The sequence below is a fragment of the Bactrocera oleae genome, chromosome 2 (assembly GCF_042242935.1).
Source record: "Bactrocera oleae isolate idBacOlea1 chromosome 2, idBacOlea1, whole genome shotgun sequence".
Lineage (NCBI taxonomy): Eukaryota > Metazoa > Arthropoda > Insecta > Diptera > Tephritidae > Bactrocera > Bactrocera oleae.
In genome coordinates, this window is record NC_091536.1 from 94,812,845 (window position 1) to 94,836,162 (window position 23,318).

General features: G+C 30.9%; 2 protein-coding genes and 2 long non-coding RNA genes across 4 annotated transcripts; 2 read left to right on the plus strand and 2 right to left on the minus strand.

Moving 5' to 3' along the window:
* Nucleotides 1-1,221: 1,221 nt before the first annotated feature.
* LOC118679728 (atlastin) lies at nt 1,222-8,592 on the plus strand. Its single transcript, XM_070106049.1, is given in 11 exon segments — nt 1,222-1,367; nt 1,987-2,210; nt 3,426-4,205; nt 4,285-4,773; nt 4,841-4,957; nt 5,669-5,797; nt 5,867-5,983; nt 6,439-6,573; nt 6,654-6,773; nt 6,837-6,980; nt 8,294-8,592. Coding segments are annotated over 10 exon segments (2,457 nt in total). The 5' UTR covers nt 1,222-1,367; nt 1,987-1,994; the 3' UTR covers nt 8,504-8,592.
* Nucleotides 8,593-9,109: 517 nt separating this feature from the next.
* On the minus strand, nt 9,110-11,532 carry LOC118679863 (uncharacterized). Its single transcript, XR_004975370.2, has 2 exons — nt 10,653-11,532; nt 9,110-9,888 (listed from the first exon to the last, which is right to left on the minus strand). It is a non-coding gene; the product is annotated as an uncharacterized lncRNA (long non-coding RNA).
* A 1,837-nt stretch (nt 11,533-13,369) lies between these two features.
* Nucleotides 13,370-20,008, plus strand: LOC138855863 (atlastin-like). The gene is given in 10 exon segments (XM_070106050.1): nt 13,370-13,627; nt 14,843-15,622; nt 15,702-16,190; nt 16,258-16,374; nt 17,085-17,213; nt 17,283-17,399; nt 17,855-17,989; nt 18,070-18,189; nt 18,253-18,396; nt 19,710-20,008. Coding segments are annotated over 10 exon segments (2,457 nt in total). The 5' UTR covers nt 13,370-13,411; the 3' UTR covers nt 19,920-20,008.
* Nucleotides 20,009-20,525: 517 nt separating this feature from the next.
* LOC138855864 (uncharacterized) lies at nt 20,526-22,951 on the minus strand. Its single transcript, XR_011394987.1, has 2 exons — nt 22,072-22,951; nt 20,526-21,304 (listed from the first exon to the last, which is right to left on the minus strand). It is a non-coding gene; the product is annotated as an uncharacterized lncRNA (long non-coding RNA).
* Between the last annotated feature and the right edge of the window lie 367 nt (nt 22,952-23,318).

The following is a 23,318-nucleotide window of genomic DNA, read 5'->3' on the forward strand; positions in this document are numbered from 1 at the left end:
ATAAATTTGCAATACAATCTTCGTAAAACAATGAATATTTCATACTGCTCCTGATAAAACTGCTCACACAAGAATTTTTATCAATAAGCAGGTGTGTATTAATGTGTTTGACTAAAAGTTGTTAATAAATTCAAATGCCAGTATTGCTATTGAGCATTGCGTAACAGTGTTGCGCAAGCTAATTTTATATTACTTTTTAAAAAAGAAATATATCTAACGTATTTTATACCCATATAAAATGTTTTATACTATAAAGATATTGCAACTTCAACAAATAATTTATTTTAGTAGTCTATATATTTAAAAACTACATTTAGAACTATATAACAATATGGTAATTGATTTATGTAAAAAGTTATATGTAAAATATTGTACATATTATAATAGCTACATGCGGAAATACAGAGACAACTACCTGATATGCCTACCGTATTTTATACTATAAAGATATTGCAACTTCAAAAAATAATTTATTTTAGAAGTCTATATATTTAAAAACTAACTTAAGAACTATATAATAATATGGTAATTTTGTATGTGAAAAGTTGTAATAAACCATTGTACATATATCCACCATTAATTGCTGATATATAGAACGTAAATAAAATTTGTGATTAAATAAATCTATACTTAAATTAGAGCACTAGTAAAATTTCTTGATATAAGTACAATGATAAATTTTGCTTTATTGCTTAAATGAATTATTATCACTTGTATGGCAGTGATAAGTTTTGCCTTTTTGATTATATAAATTATTATTATTTATAGTATCAAATTTTGTTACAATAGTTATTTCTTCCCGTCCACTCATAGTTAAATTGAATTTTCAGTTTGCCCATTAATAAGTTATTTAAAATGCTTAAAACATGGTATGATATTATATATTGTTAGCATTAAACATCAATTAATAACCAAAATTTAAAATATTTATAAATAATTATTTAGGCGTTTTCTGCTATGCGTAACCCGTGTTAGCCCCTCGCCACCCTAACTCACCATGGCCACCATGTTGGTTTTATTGTGAACGTACACCTCAGAGGTGGCGAAACTATTGTGAATGAGACTTTCGCTACTCCCTTATACCATGTATGTAAGTATATAATTAGATAATTTTTTTAGTTTTGGGGAACAAGTCTAAAAATCAACCAGGTAAGGGTCACACGCGTTTTCACACTCAAATTTACGCCCTAGGATCATGTTAAAATATTTAGTGTATATGCGTAGCTTTGTTTCGTTTTTCGAAGTTTTTTAAAAGTTGGTGTGGCCTTGGCCGCTAATTTATTATACTTACAAAAGTAGTCATGAACGATATACCAGTGTTTATGTGTATATTGAAATATGAGTAAATGTATAGTTTAGTAACGGTTGTATGTATCACCTAAAACTATTCAAGTTAGCTATAGAATTATATATATATAAATGATCGGGGCGAAGAGACGAGTTGGAATCCGGGTGACTGCCAGTCCGTCCGTCCGTGCAAACTGTAACTTGAGTAAAAATTGAGATAACTTTATGAAACTTGGTACACATATTCAGATGGGCGTAATCTGACCATTGGCACGCCCACAAAACGCCATTAATCAAAAACGAATAAATTGGCATTACTATGCTCCACAACAAGATAAGTACATGACTTATTTGGTTTTGACTTTGCGAGAGTATAAAATGTTTTTCCTGTGTTATAAGCTGTTCTGTAGAAGTTGATATGCCCTTATTTTGATATCAGTCCATCAATGCAACGAAAGATTCATAGTCTCTAGAATTGCATAGTTTTTCCTTTTTTGCAAAAATATTGACTTAACACAAGCCTTGATTGGAAAAATTGTTATCAAGATAGGGTTCAAGTTCAACTAGTGAGAGTGGGGTGGGAAAAATATGTGAATGTATTTTAACTTGATCGCGATATTGCTTAATCGTGTAACGTATAGGTTAAGGTCACTGTACAATGTAATACAAATTATATCAATTTATGCTATTTATTTTCAGTTTTCAAAATGCAAGGAAAACCAATGCAAATTATAAGCATTTGTGGAGAAGAAGATTCGTCCAGTTTTCGTTGCATTCTGCAATTAAATGAAGATGAATTAAATAAGATGTTATTGGACGAAAAAATCAAAGATCGCGTAGTGTCTGTGATTTCAGTAGCCGGAGCTTTTCGCAAAGGGAAAAGCTTTCTTTTGGATTTCTTTCTACGTTACATGTATGCCAAAGTAAGTGTTATTTTTTATCAACAATAGAGTAAAAATAAAATATTGCATTTATCTTTCAATCATATTGCAATATGTAAACGCTTCTACTATTATGAAGATCTTTATCTTGATTCTGATCAGTCAGTTCGTATGCGAGCCATATGCTATAGTGGTCCGATTCGGCAGTTCCGACAAATGAGCAGTTTCTTTGGGTGAAAAGGACGTTTGCAAAATTTTAGGTCAAAAATTGAGGGACTAGTTCGCTTATTATAGTATTATCATCTTTATGTTACAATTTGAAAATAGAGGCAATTGAACTTTAACCACGCATACTTTCCATATAACACAATTTTAAATTCAATCAGATTCTTTCTCTCCACCATATACATATACATATATCAAGCACCAACGGATATTGAAACAAAACTTCGAGGAAATAGTGCCTTTAAGGTGTGGCACCTCGCTGCTTAAAATGGTCACAATCGGACAATGGTTTTTCAAGACCCCTTTTGACAGTCTTTTACCGAAAACAGTGATCAAGATGTAAGATTTCTTGAAAATAATGTACCCTGGTGCCAAAAATCAGTAAACGCATACAATAAGTATAGATTATATAAGGATTTTCAAATTTCCTGATCGTTTTATATTTTATATATGGGTCAATATATACGATATCTCATCAAAATTAAGCGATTGCTCACCTAACGGTTGTTTCGGTCAATGAATTATTACAGCCCCTATATGTTAGACGGTATCAAATGATTTTCGTTATTCTAATGGACTTTATGCCGAATATATCAATCATTGTGAGAGAAATATTAATAAAATTGCATGGAAACATATTCTCAGTTATGTAATATATTAGGTAGTGCATATTAATATAAAGGTTTGCCAAGACATGAAAATATTTCATCGCCTTTTAGCCTTAGATTTAAAATGTTCGCTTACACCTTCCTTATTTGTTCTATTAAAGAATATCAATTATCTACCATTTCCTCATTTATTTGGTTTATAGTCGAGCCAGAATTTGGTACGATTGATCAATTAAGTTGTCGGATAAAACGAGTTCGAATTAAATTACCACAAATTACGCGGCACAAGATTTTCAATCGAGCATCTAAGATATAAAAATCAAGCCGATTCTTTTAAGGGTATCTTCTTTGCTTTTGCAGCTTTACCTTAAATCATAGAAAATAAATTATATACACGTTTTATTGCTTTCGAAACTCACCTTAGTACGTTTATAATAACTTGAATGATAACGATTGGTTTGGCGATGAGAATGAACCACTACAAGGATTTTCATGGCGAGGCGGTTCGCAACGCGATACCATTGGAATTTTAATATGGTCTGACATCTTCCTATATGACTTTCCAAATGGAGAAAAAGTTGCAATAATTTTAATGGACACGCAGGGCACTTTCGATTGTGACAGTACCATGAAGGATTGTGCCAATATTTTTGCACTAAGCACAATGATATCCTCAGTTCAAATTTTCAATATTCAATCTAATATACAAAAGGACGATCTACAGCATTTGCAGTTATTCACCGAGTATGCTCGTATTGCTATGAAGAATACGGGAAAGAAACCATTTCAAAAGTTACAATTTTTAATACGCGACTGGATCCATATCTGTGAAGCTCCGTTCGGTGCACTCGGTGGTAAACAAATACTGGAACAAACAATATTTTCGAAAGACAAGAGATCGGAGGAGAATGAACAACTATGTAAGAATGTGACAACTAGTTTCAACGAAATTGATTGTTATTTAATGCCACATCCTGGTGATGCTATCGAAAACCCCAATTTTCGCGGTTGTTTAAAAGATCTTCGAAGCGAGTTCAGGAAACATTTACGCGACTTGATTCCCTTAATTTTGGCACCGGAAAATTTAATTATCAAAGAAATAAACGGGCAGAAGTTAAAAGTCGCTTATCTCCTAAACTTCATTCGGTCATATTTTGAATCATTCAACAGCAAGGAGTTCCCAGAGCCTACAACAATTTTTAAGGTATATATATGTATATTTATTAGCATTTTATAAAATGTGCGAATTGAAAACTTGATTACACGTACATTTTCTTTTCAAGGCTACTGCCGAGGCAAATAATCAAATCCATGCCTCAAAAGCCGAAGAATCATATATGGACAAAATGAACGAACTAACCAGTCCCGAAAAACCATATATTGCGGAAGAAGAACTAAACAAAAGGCATGAGGAATTTCAAACGGAAGCGCTTGCATCTTATATGAATACGCCATTATTGGGCAAAGCAGATTTTTTGAAGAAATATTGCAAAAAAATAAAAAACTATACTTCGTCCAGATTTCAACAATTCGTCAAGATCAATAAAGCTAAACTGATAAAATTCTGTAACAATTTGTTAATACAATTAATGACTTAATAAGCTATTATTAATTTCTAGGCTCTAGCCGAACTCAATTATTTAAACAATATGAATAAATGCATTATAGATTTTGAGAAGCTTATGGATAATATGCTTATAGGAAATGAATATATTCCTCCAAATGAGTTCAATAGCAAAATGGAAGCTGTAAAATTGAAAATTCTAGAACAGGTAAATACAAAGATACATAATATAAAAAAAACATTTTATAGTTTTTTTTTCTCAATACGGTTTGCAGTTTGATTCGATTCGATTGAGCAGTACAGAGGATATACATAGACACATTCGTGATGAACTTAAAGAGGCTGTCGAAAAACATTGCATTAAATACAAACAACACAATGATATTAAATTGGTAGGTAGCACAAGAACAAAATGGATGAAACAGCTTAATAGTCGTAGCCGTTATATTTCGACATTTTTTTTTTCACAAATTAAGGTGTTATATCCACTTGCAAGTTAGAATAAACGCGTTTATACGTATTTTTTTATTTGAAAATTTAATAAACAATGAATCATTTGTCTGACGGTGAGGAATTCTTTTCTACTTTTATTATCTACTAAAATTATCTCAAATTCCAAAACCAAAAAAATATATATTCTAACAATAGATGAATTACAGGTATTAATCGAAGCACAAGTCAAAATTTTGATTTTTAACAAAATGACAGCTTTTCAAAAGAAAAAGTGGTTTTTGTGACAAAATTTACATTTGAGAGTGGTTTAAAAAAACGAAATTATTCTCGAAAATATTCCTTCGGTCATTACCTGACAAATATATCTATAAGGTGGTGTGAAAATTTTAAGTCGATCCGTCCAGTCGTTTTGGAAAACCTCACCGGCTCTGAGAACAGTGTTGCGGGAAAAATGTGTTAAAAGATTTAGGTGCCGATAACACCTAAGTTAAAAACAAATATAATAAATACGGTCATATCTCCGAAACTATTTGCTTTATTAACTTTTCAAATATACGTACATTTAATAAAACTCAATTTTTGAAATTCACAAGTGGATTATAACACCTGATACCCACTTATAAACCTACTTATGCATTTCTTGTATGTAGGATTTGATCAAATCCGCTATTACTATGGAGAGTTCGGAAGCGAAGAAGTTATACAAAGAACTCATGAACAATACGGAAGAATCCATAGAAGCGACACATCCAGACGCAAAGGATCGGGCTTTAGAAAGGGTATAATAATAATAAATAAATTTCAAATACGTCAAATCAATGCTAATAAATTTTGCTGTTTACTTACAGTTTCGTAAAGTACCGCAGGTTGGCGCAGAAAGCTTCTTTAACGAATGTGAAAAGCAGCTAATTAGATATATTGATGAAAAGTTTAATTCTTACAAAGAATGGAGCGTAAATAAACAGGTAGTATAAATAATGGTCTAAACTAATTAAAACTCGTATAACTTTGTATAGTACGTTATTATTACTACTTGGAGCCGAATGAGGCGGAATAAATCTATGATTAGTATTTACGGACAGTAAAAAGGACCGAGGGTCGAGTTAAATAGTTATACCATGGAATTGTATTTATCTTGTTGGTTAAAGTTTAATAGTTGATTTTTTTTATTTCATTGTTGACAGAAAATCATTTTTTATTTACACAAACGGTTTTAAAATGTATACTTAATGTGTGATTAAAAAATAAATCATAATAATAAGTATCCAGTTCAAAGCAATAAACTGATTAGATTTCACCGTTTCCGCTCTTGGGATTATTTTGACCTTTTCGAATCAATTTTAACATATTCTTACTTGTGTGACTAAAAAATAATAATTAACTTCATTATATCAAAATTTTTGTATTAAATCCTTTATAGCAAAATTTACAACAACAATTGTCTCATTTAATAATGAATTATGAAGGCCTAATGAAGGATGCTTGCAAAAATATATTAACAAATGAGGCTCTTTTATCTAAACACGAAGAGTGTAAAATGAAAGTTCTTGAAGAGGTACTGAAATTTGATTTGCCATAATTAGTTTAACATAAATATGCTTATATAATTTGTTTTTTTTTTTTGTGTTGGTACAGTTTGAAGGTTTACCAACTAAGGATGATTCCGAAAATTATATGGACGAAAGGCGTCAACAGCTTGTTGGAGAAATTGAAGAACTTCGCGAATATTATAGGTCACAAAATGAAAGGGGTATGGTATGTATACACACACATATGTATGCAAGCGAAGGTTTAACAAGGGAACATACTTTTCTTTAGCTTCTGTTCGTGCAAAATTGCATATCGATGAAGATAAAAGCGAAAAGGGTACTATTGGAATCCCTTGAGCAACTCGGCATATTTGCTTCAGTTGATGACGTTGTCAGTAATTACAATACAGCTTTCGCTAAAGCGTGCGACTTGGTTAGTTTTACTCTGTTAAGTATTATATTTATTATTTTAATACTCTCGCAACATTTTGCTACAAAGTGTAAGTTTTGTTCACCTAACGGTTGTCTGTACCACTTAAAACTAATCGAGATAGATGTAGGGTTGTATTAATACATATATAAATGATCAGGATGATGAGGCGAGTTGAAATCCGTGTGACTGTCTGTCCATGAGTAAAAATGGAAATATCTTAATGAAACTTAGTAGAATCGGACCATTGTCACGTCCATAAAACGCTCATAATTAAAAAGCTATATAGTGCCATAACTATGCCCCATGACAATGATAAAATACAAAACGGTGGGCGTGGGCTAGCCCTATTCTAGGTTTAATCTACATAAGTATCTCCCAAACCACCAAGTCAAATCAACCAAATTTGCTCTGAACAACTGGTTTTGTTAGCCCCTCTCCTTATGACAGTTGTTAGAAAAAATACTAAAAATGCGACAAATCAATAAATAAATGCGTCAGAGACAACAAATTATACACCCGGGGTGGTACAAGAGAGATTATGTTGAATTGAGATAATAATTCCCTTAGCCACCATATACCTAATATAAGTATTTTCGAATTTCCAGTTGACTTTGTACCACTTATACTATAGTTAAATGCCTAAAATATGTGAAATCTGTCTATGAATTGCTCTAACTCTCATTTACTACATATACGAATATGTCGGCCAGTGTGTGAGTAATATGTATTCATACTCGTATGTATATATAAAATTGCTTGAAAATATGTTCTCAAGTATACCTAAGCAATATCATAAGTTAATGCAACAAGTCCAGACCTTTCTCTGCCCCCAATATGCCCTTTATAATGATTACCAACTTTCCAGGTGACTTTAAACCATTTAGGTTTGGTCAAAATGAAATACCAAATTTGATTGTAATCCATTCACGATTTCGCCGAACAATGTATGGAAAACCTTTGTATTTGACGAGATATTTTTACGAAATTTGGTATGAGTTATTGTCTAAAATAATAGGGCGGGACAATGTCCGAAGAAGTTGTCCAGATCGGACCACTATATCATATTACTGCCATACAAACTGAACGATCAGAATCAAGTTATTGTGAGGTTGTAGTCGTGAAGGGTATTATAGATTCGGTGCAACCGAAGTTAACGTTTTCTCTTGTTTAATATAAAGTTTTGCCAACATCCTAAGTTATTTCCTAGGCTTTGATCTATGCAAGCTGCGAAAGTATAAAATGTTCGGTTACATCCGAACATAGCCCTGCCTTAATTCGTTAATACTTGATTTTCTTTTTCTTACTACATATAGCATAAAAGTTTAAAAGACACACCTATATTTAACCAAGAAATATATGAAAAATATCGGTTGGAATTGATAGTCGAAGCTGCAGGCGTACTCAAACAGTACATACAAAGTGGAACGCTTATGAAAATAATAAAAAGAACAGCCGCGGGTTTATTACTAACGGTGGCTACTGTGGGTTTCGTTATTGTTTTCAAAGTTCCTCCACCATTTTAGCATTGAATAAGTTTTTAAAATATATGTATATGTATAAAATGCGAAATAAAGAACTTTTATAAACTTTATATTTCCTTATGCAAACATTATACAGCTCTTGTTATTCAACTAATCGACTAACCGGATTGTTCATTATTTAAATAATAATATTCGGTTTGCGCTATCCGGATAATGTTGTCTAAGTTGTAGACTATTCGGTTAACCGCTCATTTTCGACTATTCGGTTAACCGTTCGTTGTCGACTATTCGAATAGTAAGCGTTCATTCAAAAAAACAAAAACGTTTGATATTGAAAAAATTTGCGAGTAGAAAATTGGTGAATCGAAGACGGTGCAAGTGTCCAAAAAGGCTATGTGCCAAACGGTAGAAAAATTTAAATTCAGACATAAAAGTGAAATTTTCATTTTTCGTGCTGAAGCCGAATGTCCGAAATAATATATTATTTTGTCTCAAGCAAGCTTAAAAAAAATGAAGGAGTTAGCTACTTGTAAATATAGCGGAAAGCAAACTAACAAACTAAACGGATGTCAGTAACACTAATAAAAATGTTGGTTAGCTGATCTTAATATATACAGTTACTGACAATAAAATAGAATCAAATAGAAGTTCCGAAATAATTAACAATCTATATTATATGTCCGATATATTTATCTTTCAAAACATCATGATGGTAGCTCCGTTATATTTTACTGTTATCTTTGTGTTCAAATTAAACAAAAGTGGGTATTTGTTATCGTGACAAAAAAGAAATAGAATCAAAAAATAAAATACCGTTATTTAGTAAAAAATTATGCTGCAAATATATAATCCTTAGGATATTAGTAAAATTTGACATTTTCTTATAATCAAGTATTATTTGTAGAATAAATGGCCGAGGAAAGCACTGCACAGGCGGCAGAGCTTAAGCTTATACAAATTTACAAAATAACGGTTATACACAAAGAGAATTTTCAAAAAGTATAAAAAGATGCCAAAAGTTTGAGTTTACTGCTTTGAAACCTCCAAAATAATGCGAATTGAGGGGTCTGCCACGAAAAACGACGTCTCAGGAAGACGTTAGCTATCCAAAGAGAATTGGGTATGGAACTTCGAGAACTGTTGTGCGTCGCCTTTTAGAAAATAATCTCCTCGGAAGATTGTGCCGGGAAGTCCCAATGTGGACAAAAAAGACAGCGGAACAATCGGATTGGTTTTGCTTCAGCTTGCTTTCATATAAATCGGACCGATGAAGAAAATGCAAAAAGTGGCGTAAGATCCTTTGTTCCGATGAACAAACATTCTGGTTGTCAGAATCTTTTGTGCTTCCTTCATTAATGCGCTTTTTTTTCAATCTGCAAATTCGTTGTCTCTCGGCTGGAGGTTTTGGAGGTGGTTTTGATTTTTTCCTAGTAAAAATTTTTTTTAAAAAATTAGAAAATTTATAAATGCATAATTAGAAAAATTTTAACCAATTTTTAGAAAATTGATAATAAAAAATTTTTTTATAAACATTTTTTTAAAATGATTTTTTTCAAATATAATATTATCTTAATAGCTGACAAAATATAGTTGTAAAAAGGTAATTATCTCACTAAATTTTTTACGTACAATAATAAATAGTACATGAAAATTATTTAAGTATGCTAAAAAATAACTTTCCAAAAGAAAATTTTATAAAAACATTATTATAATCAAGAAATATTGTTGATTTTCCAGATTAAATTTAATTTTTCAGAAAATTAATTTAAGATTAATTTTAAGACTAATTTTAATTTTTAATTTGAATTTTTTATTAAATTTAATTTTAAGATTAATTTTAATTAATTAATTTAAGATTAATTTTTCAGAAAAACATTATAATCGAGAAATATTGTTGATTTTTCACATAGTATCGAATTATTGACTTGAATTATTAATATTTAAAAATTATTTAGAAAATAAATCATAGTAACTTGGAGGAATTTATTGACATCGAAAAAAATAATTTTTTGTTAGGTTAGAAATTGTCTATTTTACGTGGATGCGCTTGATAATTCATATGGGATTAAATATCTAATTTTATGTGTTGTTCTCAAATATATATTTATATGAACTTCATCAATAATTATTGAATATTTAATAAATACAAATCGCACATGCCCATGCATATAATACATAAATTATAACGTACCTTGCACCCACGTTTTCGTCAGATGTTCCGGCAATATTATCTACACCCCTTTTTGCCATAAATATTTCGAAATACTTTTAGTTCACTTTAGCCAGTATAATGATAAAAAAAATTATAACTTCACAATTACAATGTTAATTATTGATATTTATAACAAAAATAGCAATATAAATACATCGACACTGATAGAAACAAACAAGCCCAATAACATATAGTATATAGGTATAGTCGCCTATACATCATACCCTATGTACGTCTCAATACACTCACAGCTAAATTAGAAAGTTGCGCACTACAGGTGCGCACCAAAAACGTGACACTTTTTCGTTAGTTTAGTTGGTTTTACCCCTCGGACTTTTCTCATACCGGGCGCCTTATATATGAAAATCGATTCTTAAGGAGTAAACTCCAAAAAATAATTGTTTCCGTAACAATTAATTGTTGTTGTAACACTTTTTTTGCAAATAGTTAGTTACTGTTTTTACTCGCTAAGCTCAGAGTGATTTCGCCTTGTTTTACAAAAGAATATTAAATAAATTTGAAATCAATAAATAGACTATGATCTCTAAAATAAGATTTTATTAAACATAGCTTTAAAATCTCAGAAGTTTGAACTGAAATCTTGCTGAAACAATATAATTCACACAATTATGTTTGTTTTGAATTTCAATTGTCAAAATTTTACTTTCCATTTGGCAAAACAGAGGTAAACTTTTTTCAACTCACAACAGCGAAAAATGTTACCGGTTGGCAATCAGGCGAACAAATAAATAGTTGTAGCAACCCTGTATTTGGAATTTATTTTATATGGCATCCGTGACAGCCTTTACCTGGTGGCATCCTTCTACATATTTGTATTCATCTTGAAGTGGAGTAGAGAATGAATGGAGAAACGTCAAGTCCACCTAGGGGTTGAGTTTCTATTTATAGCCAAGATGGCCGACTTTTAACCGGAAAATGGTTGCATCTTGCTATTTGCTCTTAATTTATGAAAAAGTTGTCCAAAAAATATTGATTATATGTAAAACTTTAATATGTTTTCAAAATAAAATAAGTTTATTTTAACATATGTCCTTAAAAAAGCGGCTATTATTGGCAAATTTCAGAATAATTACGATATATATTTATGCCTTTTTTTAACTGTGGTAACTTAATAAGTATTCACCACAGAAAAATGCAGGTGCAATTAAGCAACCATGTCAAATAACGGGATGCAGAAAATGCTTATTCAACGAAACTGAGGGCAATGTTTATAAATTTGCAATACAATCTTCGTAAAACAATGAATATTTCATACTGCTCCTGATAAAACTGCTCACACAAGAATTTTTATCAATAAGCAGGTGTGTATTAATGTGTTTGACTAAAAGTTGTTAATAAATTCAAATGCCAGTATTGCTATTGAGCATTGCGTAACAGTGTTGCGCAAGCTAATTTTATATTACTTTTTAAAAAAGAAATATATCTAACGTATTTTATACCCATATAAAATGTTTTATACTATAAAGATATTGCAACTTCAACAAATAATTTATTTTAGTAGTCTATATATTTAAAAACTACATTTAGAACTATATAACAATATGGTAATTGATTTATGTAAAAAGTTATATGTAAAATATTGTACATATTATAATAGCTACATGCGGAAATACAGAGACAACTACCTGATATGCCTACCGTATTTTATACTATAAAGATATTGCAACTTCAAAAAATAATTTATTTTAGAAGTCTATATATTTAAAAACTAACTTAAGAACTATATAATAATATGGTAATTTTGTATGTGAAAAGTTGTAATAAACCATTGTACATATATCCACCATTAATTGCTGATATATAGAACGTAAATAAAATTTGTGATTAAATAAATCTATACTTAAATTAGAGCACTAGTAAAATTTCTTGATATAAGTACAATGATAAATTTTGCTTTATTGCTTAAATGAATTATTATCACTTGTATGGCAGTGATAAGTTTTGCCTTTTTGATTATATAAATTATTATTATTTATAGTATCAAATTTTGTTACAATAGTTATTTCTTCCCGTCCACTCATAGTTAAATTGAATTTTCAGTTTGCCCATTAATAAGTTATTTAAAATGCTTAAAACATGGTATGATATTATATATTGTTAGCATTAAACATCAATTAATAACCAAAATTTAAAATATTTATAAATAATTATTTAGGCGTTTTCTGCTATGCGTAACCCGTGTTAGCCCCTCGCCACCCTAACTCACCATGGCCACCATGTTATAATAATAACTTTATGAAACTTGATACACATATTCAGATGGGCGTAATCTGACCATTGGCACGCCCACAAAACGCCATTAATCAAAAACGAATAAATTGGCATTACTATGCTCCACAACAAGATAAGTACATGACTTATTTGGTTTTGACTTTGCGAGAGTATAAAATGTTTTTCCTGTGTTATAAGCTGTTCTGTAGAAGTTGATATGCCCTTATTTTGATATCAGTCCATCAATGCAACGAAAGATTCATAGTCTCTAGAATTGCATAGTTTTTCCTTTTTTGCAAAAATATTGACTTAACACAAGCCTTGATTGGAAAAATTGTTATCAAGATAGGGTTCAAGTTCAACTAGTGAGAGTGGGGTGGGAAAAATATGTGAATGTATTTTAACTTGATCGCGATATTGCTTAATCGTGTAACGTATAGGTTAAGGTCACTGTACAATGTAATACAAATTATATCAATTTATGCTATTTATTTTCAGTTTTCAAAATGCAAGGAAAACCAATGCAAATTATAAGCATTTGTGGAGAAGAAGATTCGTCCAGTTTTCGTTGCATTCTGCAATTAAATGAAGATGAATTAAATAAGATGTTATTGGACGAAAAAATCAAAGATCGCGTAGTGTCTGTGATTTCAGTAGCCGGAGCTTTTCGCAAAGGGAAAAGCTTTCTTTTGGATTTCTTTCTACGTTACATGTATGCCAAAGTAAGTGTTATTTTTTATCAACAATAGAGTAAAAATAAAATATTGCATTTATCTTTCAATCATATTGCAATATGTAAACGCTTCTACTATTATGAAGATCTTTATATTGATTCTGATCAGTCAGTTCGTATGCGAGCCATATGCTATAGTGGTCCGATTCGGCAGTTCCGACAAATGAGCAGTTTCTTTGGGTGAAAAGGACGTTTGCAAAATTTTAGGTCAAAAATTGAGGGACTAGTTCGCTTATTATAGTATTATCATCTTTATGTTACAATTTGAAAATAGAGGCAATTGAACTTTAACCACGCATACTTTCCATATAACACAATTTTAAATTCAATCAGATTCTTTCTCTCCACCATATACATATACATATATCAAGCACCAACGGATATTGAAACAAAACTTCGAGGAAATAGTGCCTTTAAGGTGTGGCACCTCGCTGCTTAAAATGGTCACAATCGGACAATGGTTTTTCAAGACCCCTTTTGACAGTCTTTTACCGAAAACAGTGATCAAGATGTAAGATTTCTTGAAAATAATGTACCCTGGTGCCAAAAATCAGTAAACGCATACAATAAGTATAGATTATATAAGGATTTTCAAATTTCCTGATCGTTTTATATTTTATATATGGGTCAATATATACGATATCTCATCAAAATTAAGCGATTGCTCACCTAACGGTTGTTTCGGTCAATGAATTATTACAGCCCCTATATGTTAGACGGTATCAAATGATTTTCGTTATTCTAATGGACTTTATGCCGAATATATCAATCATTGTGAGAGAAATATTAATAAAATTGCATGGAAACATATTCTCAGTTATGTAATATATTAGGTAGTGCATATTAATATAAAGGTTTGCCAAGACATGAAAATATTTCATCGCCTTTTAGCCTTAGATTTAAAATGTTCGCTTACACCTTCCTTATTTGTTCTATTAAAGAATATCAATTATCTACCATTTCCTCATTTATTTGGTTTATAGTCGAGCCAGAATTTGGTACGATTGATCAATTAAGTTGTCGGATAAAACGAGTTCGAATTAAATTACCACAAATTACGCGGCACAAGATTTTCAATCGAGCATCTAAGATATAAAAATCAAGCCGATTCTTTTAAGGGTATCTTCTTTGCTTTTGCAGCTTTACCTTAAATCATAGAAAATAAATTATATACACGTTTTATTGCTTTCGAAACTCACCTTAGTACGTTTATAATAACTTGAATGATAACGATTGGTTTGGCGATGAGAATGAACCACTACAAGGATTTTCATGGCGAGGCGGTTCGCAACGCGATACCATTGGAATTTTAATATGGTCTGACATCTTCCTATATGACTTTCCAAATGGAGAAAAAGTTGCAATAATTTTAATGGACACGCAGGGCACTTTCGATTGTGACAGTACCATGAAGGATTGTGCCAATATTTTTGCACTAAGCACAATGATATCCTCAGTTCAAATTTTCAATATTCAATCTAATATACAAAAGGACGATCTACAGCATTTGCAGTTATTCACCGAGTATGCTCGTATTGCTATGAAGAATACGGGAAAGAAACCATTTCAAAAGTTACAATTTTTAATACGCGACTGGATCCATATCTGTGAAGCTCAGTTCGGTGCACTCGGTGGTAAACAAATACTGGAACAAACAATATTTTCGAAAGACAAGAGATCGGAGGAGAATGAACAACTATGTAAGAATGTGACAACTAGTTTCAACGAAATTGATTGTTATTTAATGCCACATCCTGGTGATGCTATCGAAAACCCCAATTTTCGCGGTTGTTTAAAAGATCTTCGAAGCGAGTTCAGGAAACATTTACGCGACTTGATTCCCTTAATTTTGGCACCGGAAAATTTAATTATCAAAGAAATAAACGGGCAGAAGTTAAAAGTCGCTCATCTCCTAAACTACATTCGGTCATATTTTGAATCATTCAACAGCAAGGAGTTCCCAGAGCCTACAACAATTTTTAAGGTATATATATGTATATTTATTAGCATTTTATAAAATGTGCGAATTGAAAACTTGATTACACGTACATTTTCTTTTCAAGGCTACTGCCGAGGCAAATAATCAAATCCATGCCTCAAAAGCCGAAGAATTATATATGGAAAAAATGAACGAACTAACCAGTCCCGAAAAACCATATATTGCGGAAGAAGAACTAAACAAAAGGCATGAGGAATTTGAAATGGAAGCGCTTGCAACTTATACGAATACGCCATTATTGGGCAAAGCAGATTTTTTGAAGAAATATTGCAAAAAAATAAAAAACTATACTTCGTCCAGATTTCAACAATTCGTCAAGATCAATAAAGCTAAACTGATAAAATTCTGTAACAATTTGTTAATACAATTAATGACTTAATAAGCTATTATTAATTTCTAGGCTCTAGCCGAACTCAATTATTTAAACAATATGAATAAATGCATTATAGATTTTGAGAAGCTTATGGATAATATGCTTATAGGAAATGAATATATTCCTCCAAATGAGTTCAATAGCAAAATGGAAGCTGTAAAATTGAAAATTCTAGAACAGGTAAATACAAAGATACATAATATAAAAAAAACATTTTATAGTTTTTTTTTCTCAATACGGTTTGCAGTTTGATTCGATTCGATTGAGCAGTACAGAGGATATACATAGACACATTCGTGATGAACTTAAAGAGGCTGTCGAAAAACATTGCATTAAATACAAACAACACAATGATATTAAATTGGTAGGTAGCACAAGAACAAAATGGATGAAACAGCTTAATAGTCGTAGCCGTTATATTTCGACATTTTTTTTTCACAAATTAAGGTGTTATATCCACTTGCAAGTTAGAATAAACGCGTTTATACGTATTTTTTTATTTGAAAATTTAATAAACAATGAATCATTTGTCTGACGGTGAGGAATTCTTTTCTACTTTTATTATCTACTAAAATTATCTCAAATTCCAAAACCAAAAAAATATATATTCTAACAATAGATGAATTACAGGTATTAATCGAAGCACAAGTCAAAATTTTGATTTTTAACAAAATGACAGCTTTTCAAAAGAAAAAGTGGTTTTTGTGACAAAATTTACATTTGAGAGTGGTTTAAAAAAACGAAATTATTCTCGAAAATATTCCTTCGGTCATTACCTGACAAATATATCTATAAGGTGGTGTGAAAATTTTAAGTCGATCCGTCCAGTCGTTTTGGAAAACCTCACCGGCTCTGAGAACAGTGTTGCGGGAAAAATGTGTTAAAAGATTTAGGTGCCGATAACACCTAAGTTAAAAACAAATATAATAAATACGGTCATATCTCCGAAACTATTTGCTTTATTAACTTTTCAAATATACGTACATTTAATAAAACTCAATTTTTGAAATTCACAAGTGGATTATAACACCTGATACCCACTTATAAACCTACTTATGCATTTCTTGTATGTAGGATTTGATCAAATCCGCTATTACTATGGAGAGTTCGGAAGCGAAGAAGTTATACAAAGAACTCATGAACAATACGGAAGAATCCATAGAAGCGACACATCCAGACGCAAAGGATCGGGCTTTAGAAAGGGTATAATAATAATAAATAAATTTCAAATACGTCAAATCAATGCTAATAAATTTTGCTGTTTACTTACAGTTTCGTAAAGTACCGCAGGTTGGCGCAGAAAGCTTCTTTAACGAATGTGAAAAGCAGCTAATTAGATATATTGATGAAAAGTTTAATTCTTACAAAGAATGGAGCGTAAATAAACAGGTAGTATAAATAATGGTCTAAACTAATTAAAACTCGTATAACTTTGTATAGTACGTTATTATTACTACTTGGAGCCGAATGAGGCGGAATAAATCTATGATTAGTATTTACGGACAGTAAAAAGGACCGAGGGTCGAGTTAAATAGTTATACCATGGAATTGTATTTATCTTGTTGGTTAAAGTTTAATAGTTGATTTTTTTTATTTCATTGTTGACAGAAAATCATTTTTTATTTACACAAACGGTTTTAAAATGTATACTTAATGTGTGATTAAAAAATAAATCATAATAATAAGTATCCAGTTCAAAGCAATAAACTGATTAGATTTCACCGTTTCCGCTCTTGGGATTATTTTGACCTTTTCGAATCAATTTTAACATATTCTTACTTGTGTGACTAAAAAATAATAATTAACTTCATTATATCAAAATTTTTGTATTAAATCCTTTATAGCAAAATTTACAACAACAATTGTCTCATTTAATAATGAATTATGAAGGCCTAATGAAGGATGCTTGCAAAAATATATTAACAAATGAGGCTCTTTTATCTAAACACGAAGAGTGTAAAATGAAAGTTCTTGAAGAGGTACTGAAATTTGATTTGCCATAATTAGTTTAACATAAATATGCTTATATAATTTGTTTTTTTTTTTTGTGTTGGTACAGTTTGAAGGTTTACCAACTAAGGATGATTCCGAAAATTATATGGACGAAAGGCGTCAACAGCTTGTTGGAGAAATTGAAGAACTTCGCGAATATTATAGGTCACAAAATGAAAGGGGTATGGTATGTATACACACACATATGTATGCAAGCGAAGGTTTAACAAGGGAACATACTTTTCTTTAGCTTCTGTTCGTGCAAAATTGCATATCGATGAAGATAAAAGCGAAAAGGGTACTATTGGAATCCCTTGAGCAACTCGGCATATTTGCTTCAGTTGATGACGTTGTCAGTAATTACAATACAGCTTTCGCTAAAGCGTGCGACTTGGTTAGTTTTACTCTGTTAAGTATTATATTTATTATTTTAATACTCTCGCAACATTTTGCTACAAAGTGTAAGTTTTGTTCACCTAACGGTTGTCTGTACCACTTAAAACTAATCGAGATAGATGTAGGGTTGTATTAATACATATATAAATGATCAGGATGATGAGGCGAGTTGAAATCCGTGTGACTGTCTGTCCATGAGTAAAAATGGAAATATCTTAATGAAACTTAGTAGAATCGGACCATTGTCACGTCCATAAAACGCTCATAATTAAAAAGCTATATAGTGCCATAACTATGCCCCATGACAATGATAAAATACAAAACGGTGGGCGTGGGCTAGCCCTATTCTAGGTTTAATCTACATAAGTATCTCCCAAACCACCAAGTCAAATCAACCAAATTTGCTCTGAACAACTGGTTTTGTTAGCCCCTCTCCTTATGACAGTTGTTAGAAAAAATACTAAAAATGCGACAAATCAATAAATAAATGCGTCAGAGACAACAAATTATACACCCGGGGTGGTACAAGAGAGATTATGTTGAATTGAGATAATAATTCCCTTAGCCACCATATACCTAATATAAGTATTTTCGAATTTCCAGTTGACTTTGTACCACTTATACTATAGTTAAATGCCTAAAATATGTGAAATCTGTCTATGAATTGCTCTAACTCTCATTTACTACATATACGAATATGTCGGCCAGTGTGTGAGTAATATGTATTCATACTCGTATGTATATATAAAATTGCTTGAAAATATGTTCTCAAGTATACCTAAGCAATATCATAAGTTAATGCAACAAGTCCAGACCTTTCTCTGCCCCCAATATGCCCTTTATAATGATTACCAACTTTCCAGGTGACTTTAAACCATTTAGGTTTGGTCAAAATGAAATACCAAATTTGATTGTAATCCATTCACGATTTCGCCGAACAATGTATGGAAAACCTTTGTATTTGACGAGATATTTTTACGAAATTTGGTATGAGTTATTGTCTAAAATAATAGGGCGGGACAATGTCCGAAGAAGTTGTCCAGATCGGACCACTATAGCATATTACTGCCATACAAACTGAACGATCAGAATCAAGTTATTGTGAGGTTGTAGTCGTGAAGGGTATTATAGATTCGGTGCAACCGAAGTTAACGTTTTCTCTTGTTTAATATAAAGTTTTGCCAACATCCTAAGTTATTTCCTAGGCTTTGATCTATGCAAGCTGCGAAAGTATAAAATGTTCGGTTACATCCGAACATAGCCCTGCCTTAATTCGTTAATACTTGATTTTCTTTTTCTTACTACATATAGCATACAAGTTTAAAAGACACACCTATATTTAACCAAGAAATATATGAAAAATATCGGTTGGAATTGATAGTCGAAGCTGCAGGCGTACTCAAACAGTACATACAAAGTGGAACGCTTATGAAAATAATAAAAAGAACAGCCGCGGGTTTATTACTAGCGGTGGCTACTGTGGGTTTCGTTATTGTTTTCAAAGTTCCTCCACCATTTTAGCATTGAATAAGTTTTTAAAATATATGTATATGTATAAAATGCGAAATAAAGAACTTTTATAAACTTTATATTTCCTTATGCAAACATTATACAGCTCTTGTTATTCAACTAATCGACTAACCGGATTGTTCATTATTTAAATAATAATATTCGGTTTGCGCTATCCGGATAATGTTGTCTAAGTTGTAGACTATTCGGTTAACCGCTCATTTTCGACTATTCGGTTAACCGTTCGTTGTCGACTATTCGAATAGTAAGCGTTCATTCAAAAAAACAAAAACGTTTGATATTGAAAAAATTTGCGAGTAGAAAATTGGTGAATCGAAGACGGTGCAAGTGTCCAAAAAGGCTATGTGCCAAACGGTAGAAAAATTTAAATTCAGACATAAAAGTGAAATTTTCATTTTTCGTGCTGAAGCCGAATGTCCGAAATAATATATTATTTTGTCTCAAGCAAGCTTAAAAAAAATGAAGGAGTTAGCTACTTGTAAATATAGCGGAAAGCAAACTAACAAACTAAACGGATGTCAGTAACACTAATAAAAATGTTGGTTAGCTGATCTTAATATATACAGTTACTGACAATAAAATAGAATCAAATAGAAGTTCCGAAATAATTAACAATCTATATTATATGTCCGATATATTTATCTTTCAAAACATCATGATGGTAGCTCCGTTATATTTTACTGTTATCTTTGTGTTCAAATTAAACAAAAGTGGGTATTTGTTATCGTGACAAAAAAGAAATAGAATCAAAAAATAAAATACCGTTATTTAGTAAAAAATTATGCTGCAAATATATAATCCTTAGGATATTAGTAAAATTTGACATTTTCTTATAATCAAGTATTATTTGTAGAATAAATGGCCGAGGAAAGCACTGCACAGGCGGCAGAGCTTAAGCTTATACAAATTTACAAAATAACGGTTATACACAAAGAGAATTTTCAAAAAGTATAAAAAGATGCCAAAAGTTTGAGTTTACTGCTTTGAAACCTCCAAAATAATGCGAATTGAGGGGTCTGCCACGAAAAACGACGTCTCAGGAAGACGTTAGCTATCCAAAGAGAATTGGGTATGGAACTTCGAGAACTGTTGTGCGTCGCCTTTTAGAAAATAATCTCCTCGGAAGATTGTGCCGGGAAGTCCCAATGTGGACAAAAAAGACAGCGGAACAATCGGATTGGTTTTGCTTCAGCTTGCTTTCATATAAATCGGACCGATGAAGAAAATGCAAAAAGTGGCGTAAGATCCTTTGTTCCGATGAACAAACATTCTGGTTGTCAGAATCTTTTGTGCTTCCTTCATTAATGCGCTTTTTTTTCAATCTGCAAATTCGTTGTCTCTCGGCTGGAGGTTTTGGAGGTGGTTTTGATTTTTTCCTAGTAAAAATTTTTTTTAAAAAATTAGAAAATTTATAAATGCATAATTAGAAAAATTTTAACCAATTTTTAGAAAATTGATAGTAAAAAATTTTTTTATAAACATTTTTTCAAAATGATTTTTTTCAAATATAATATTATCTTAATAGCTGACAAAATATAGTTGTAAAAAGGTAATTATCTCACTAAATTTTTTACGTACAATAATAAATAGTACATGAAAATTATTTAAGTATGCTAAAAAATAACTTTCCAAAAGAAAATTTTATAAAAACATTATTATAATCAAGAAATATTGTTGATTTTTCAGATTAAATTTAATTTTTCAGAAAATTAATTTAAGATTAATTTTAAGACTAATTTGAATTTTTAATTTGAATTTTTTATTAAATTTAATTTTAAGATTAATTTTAATTAATTAATTTAAGATTAATTTTTCAGAAAAACATTATTATAATCGAGAAATATTGTTGATTTTTCACATAGTATCGAATTATTGACTTGAATTATTAATATTTAAAAATTATTAAGAAAATAAATCATAGTAACTTGGAGGAATTTATTGACATTGAAAAAAATAATTTTTTGTTAGGTTAGAAATTGTCTATTTTACGTGGATGCGCTTGATAATTCATATGGGATTAAATATCTAATTTTATGTGTTGTTCTCAAATATATATTTATATGAACTTCATCAATAATTATTGAATATTTAATAAATACAAATCGCACATGCCCATGCATATAATACATAAATTATAACGTACCTTGCACACACGTTTTCGTCAGATGTTCCGGCAATATTATCTACACCCCTTTTTGCCATAAATATTTCGAAATACTTTTAGTTCACTTTAGCCAGTATAATGATAAAAAAAATTATAACTTCACAATTACAATGTTAATTATTGATATTTATAACAAAAATAGCAATATAAATACATCGACACTGATAGAAACAAACAAGCCCAATAACATATAGTATATAGGTATAGTCGCCTATACATCATACCCTATGTACGTCTCAATACACTCACAGCTAAATTAGAAAGTTGCGCACTACAGGTGCGCACCAAAAACGTGACACTTTTTCGTTAGTTTAGTTGGTTTTACCCCTCGGACTTTTCTCATACCGGGCGCCTTATATATGAAAATCGATTCTTAAGGAGTAAACTCCAAAAAATAATTGTTTCCGTAACAATTAATTGTTGTTGTAACACTTTTTTTGCAAATAGTTAGTTACTGTTTTTACTCGCTAAGCTCAGAGTGATTTCGCCTTGTTTTACAAAAGAATATTAAATAAATTTGAAATCAATAAATAGACTATGATCTCTAAAATAAGATTTTATTAAACATAGCTTTAAAATCTCAGAAGTTTGAACTGAAATCTTGCTGAAACAATATAATTCACACAATTATGTTTGTTTTGAATTTCAATTGTCAAAATTTTACTTTCCATTTGGCAAAACAGAGGTAAACTTTTTTCAACTCACAACAGCGAAAAATGTTACCGGTTGGCAATCAGGCGAACAAATAAATAGTTGTAGCAACCCTGTATTTGGAATTTATTTTATATGGCATCCGTGACAGCCTTTACCTGGTGGCATCCTTCTACATATTTGTATTCATCTTGAAGTGGAGTAGAGAATGAATGGAGAAACGTCAAGTCCACCTAGGGGTTGAGTTTCTATTTATAGCCAAGATGGCCGACTTTTAACCGGAAAATGGTTGCATCTTGCTATTTGCTCTTAATTTATGAAAAAGTTGTCCAAAAAATATTGATTATATGTAAAACTTTAATATGTTTTCAAAATAAAATAAGTTTATTTTAACATATGTCCTTAAAAAAGCGGCTATTATTGGCAAATTTCAGAATAATTACGATATATATTTATGCCTTTTTTTAACTGTGGTAACTTAATAAGTATTCACCACAGAAAAATGCAGGTGCAATTAAGCAACCATGTCAAATAACGGGATGCAGAAAATGCTTATTCAACGAAACTGAGGGCAA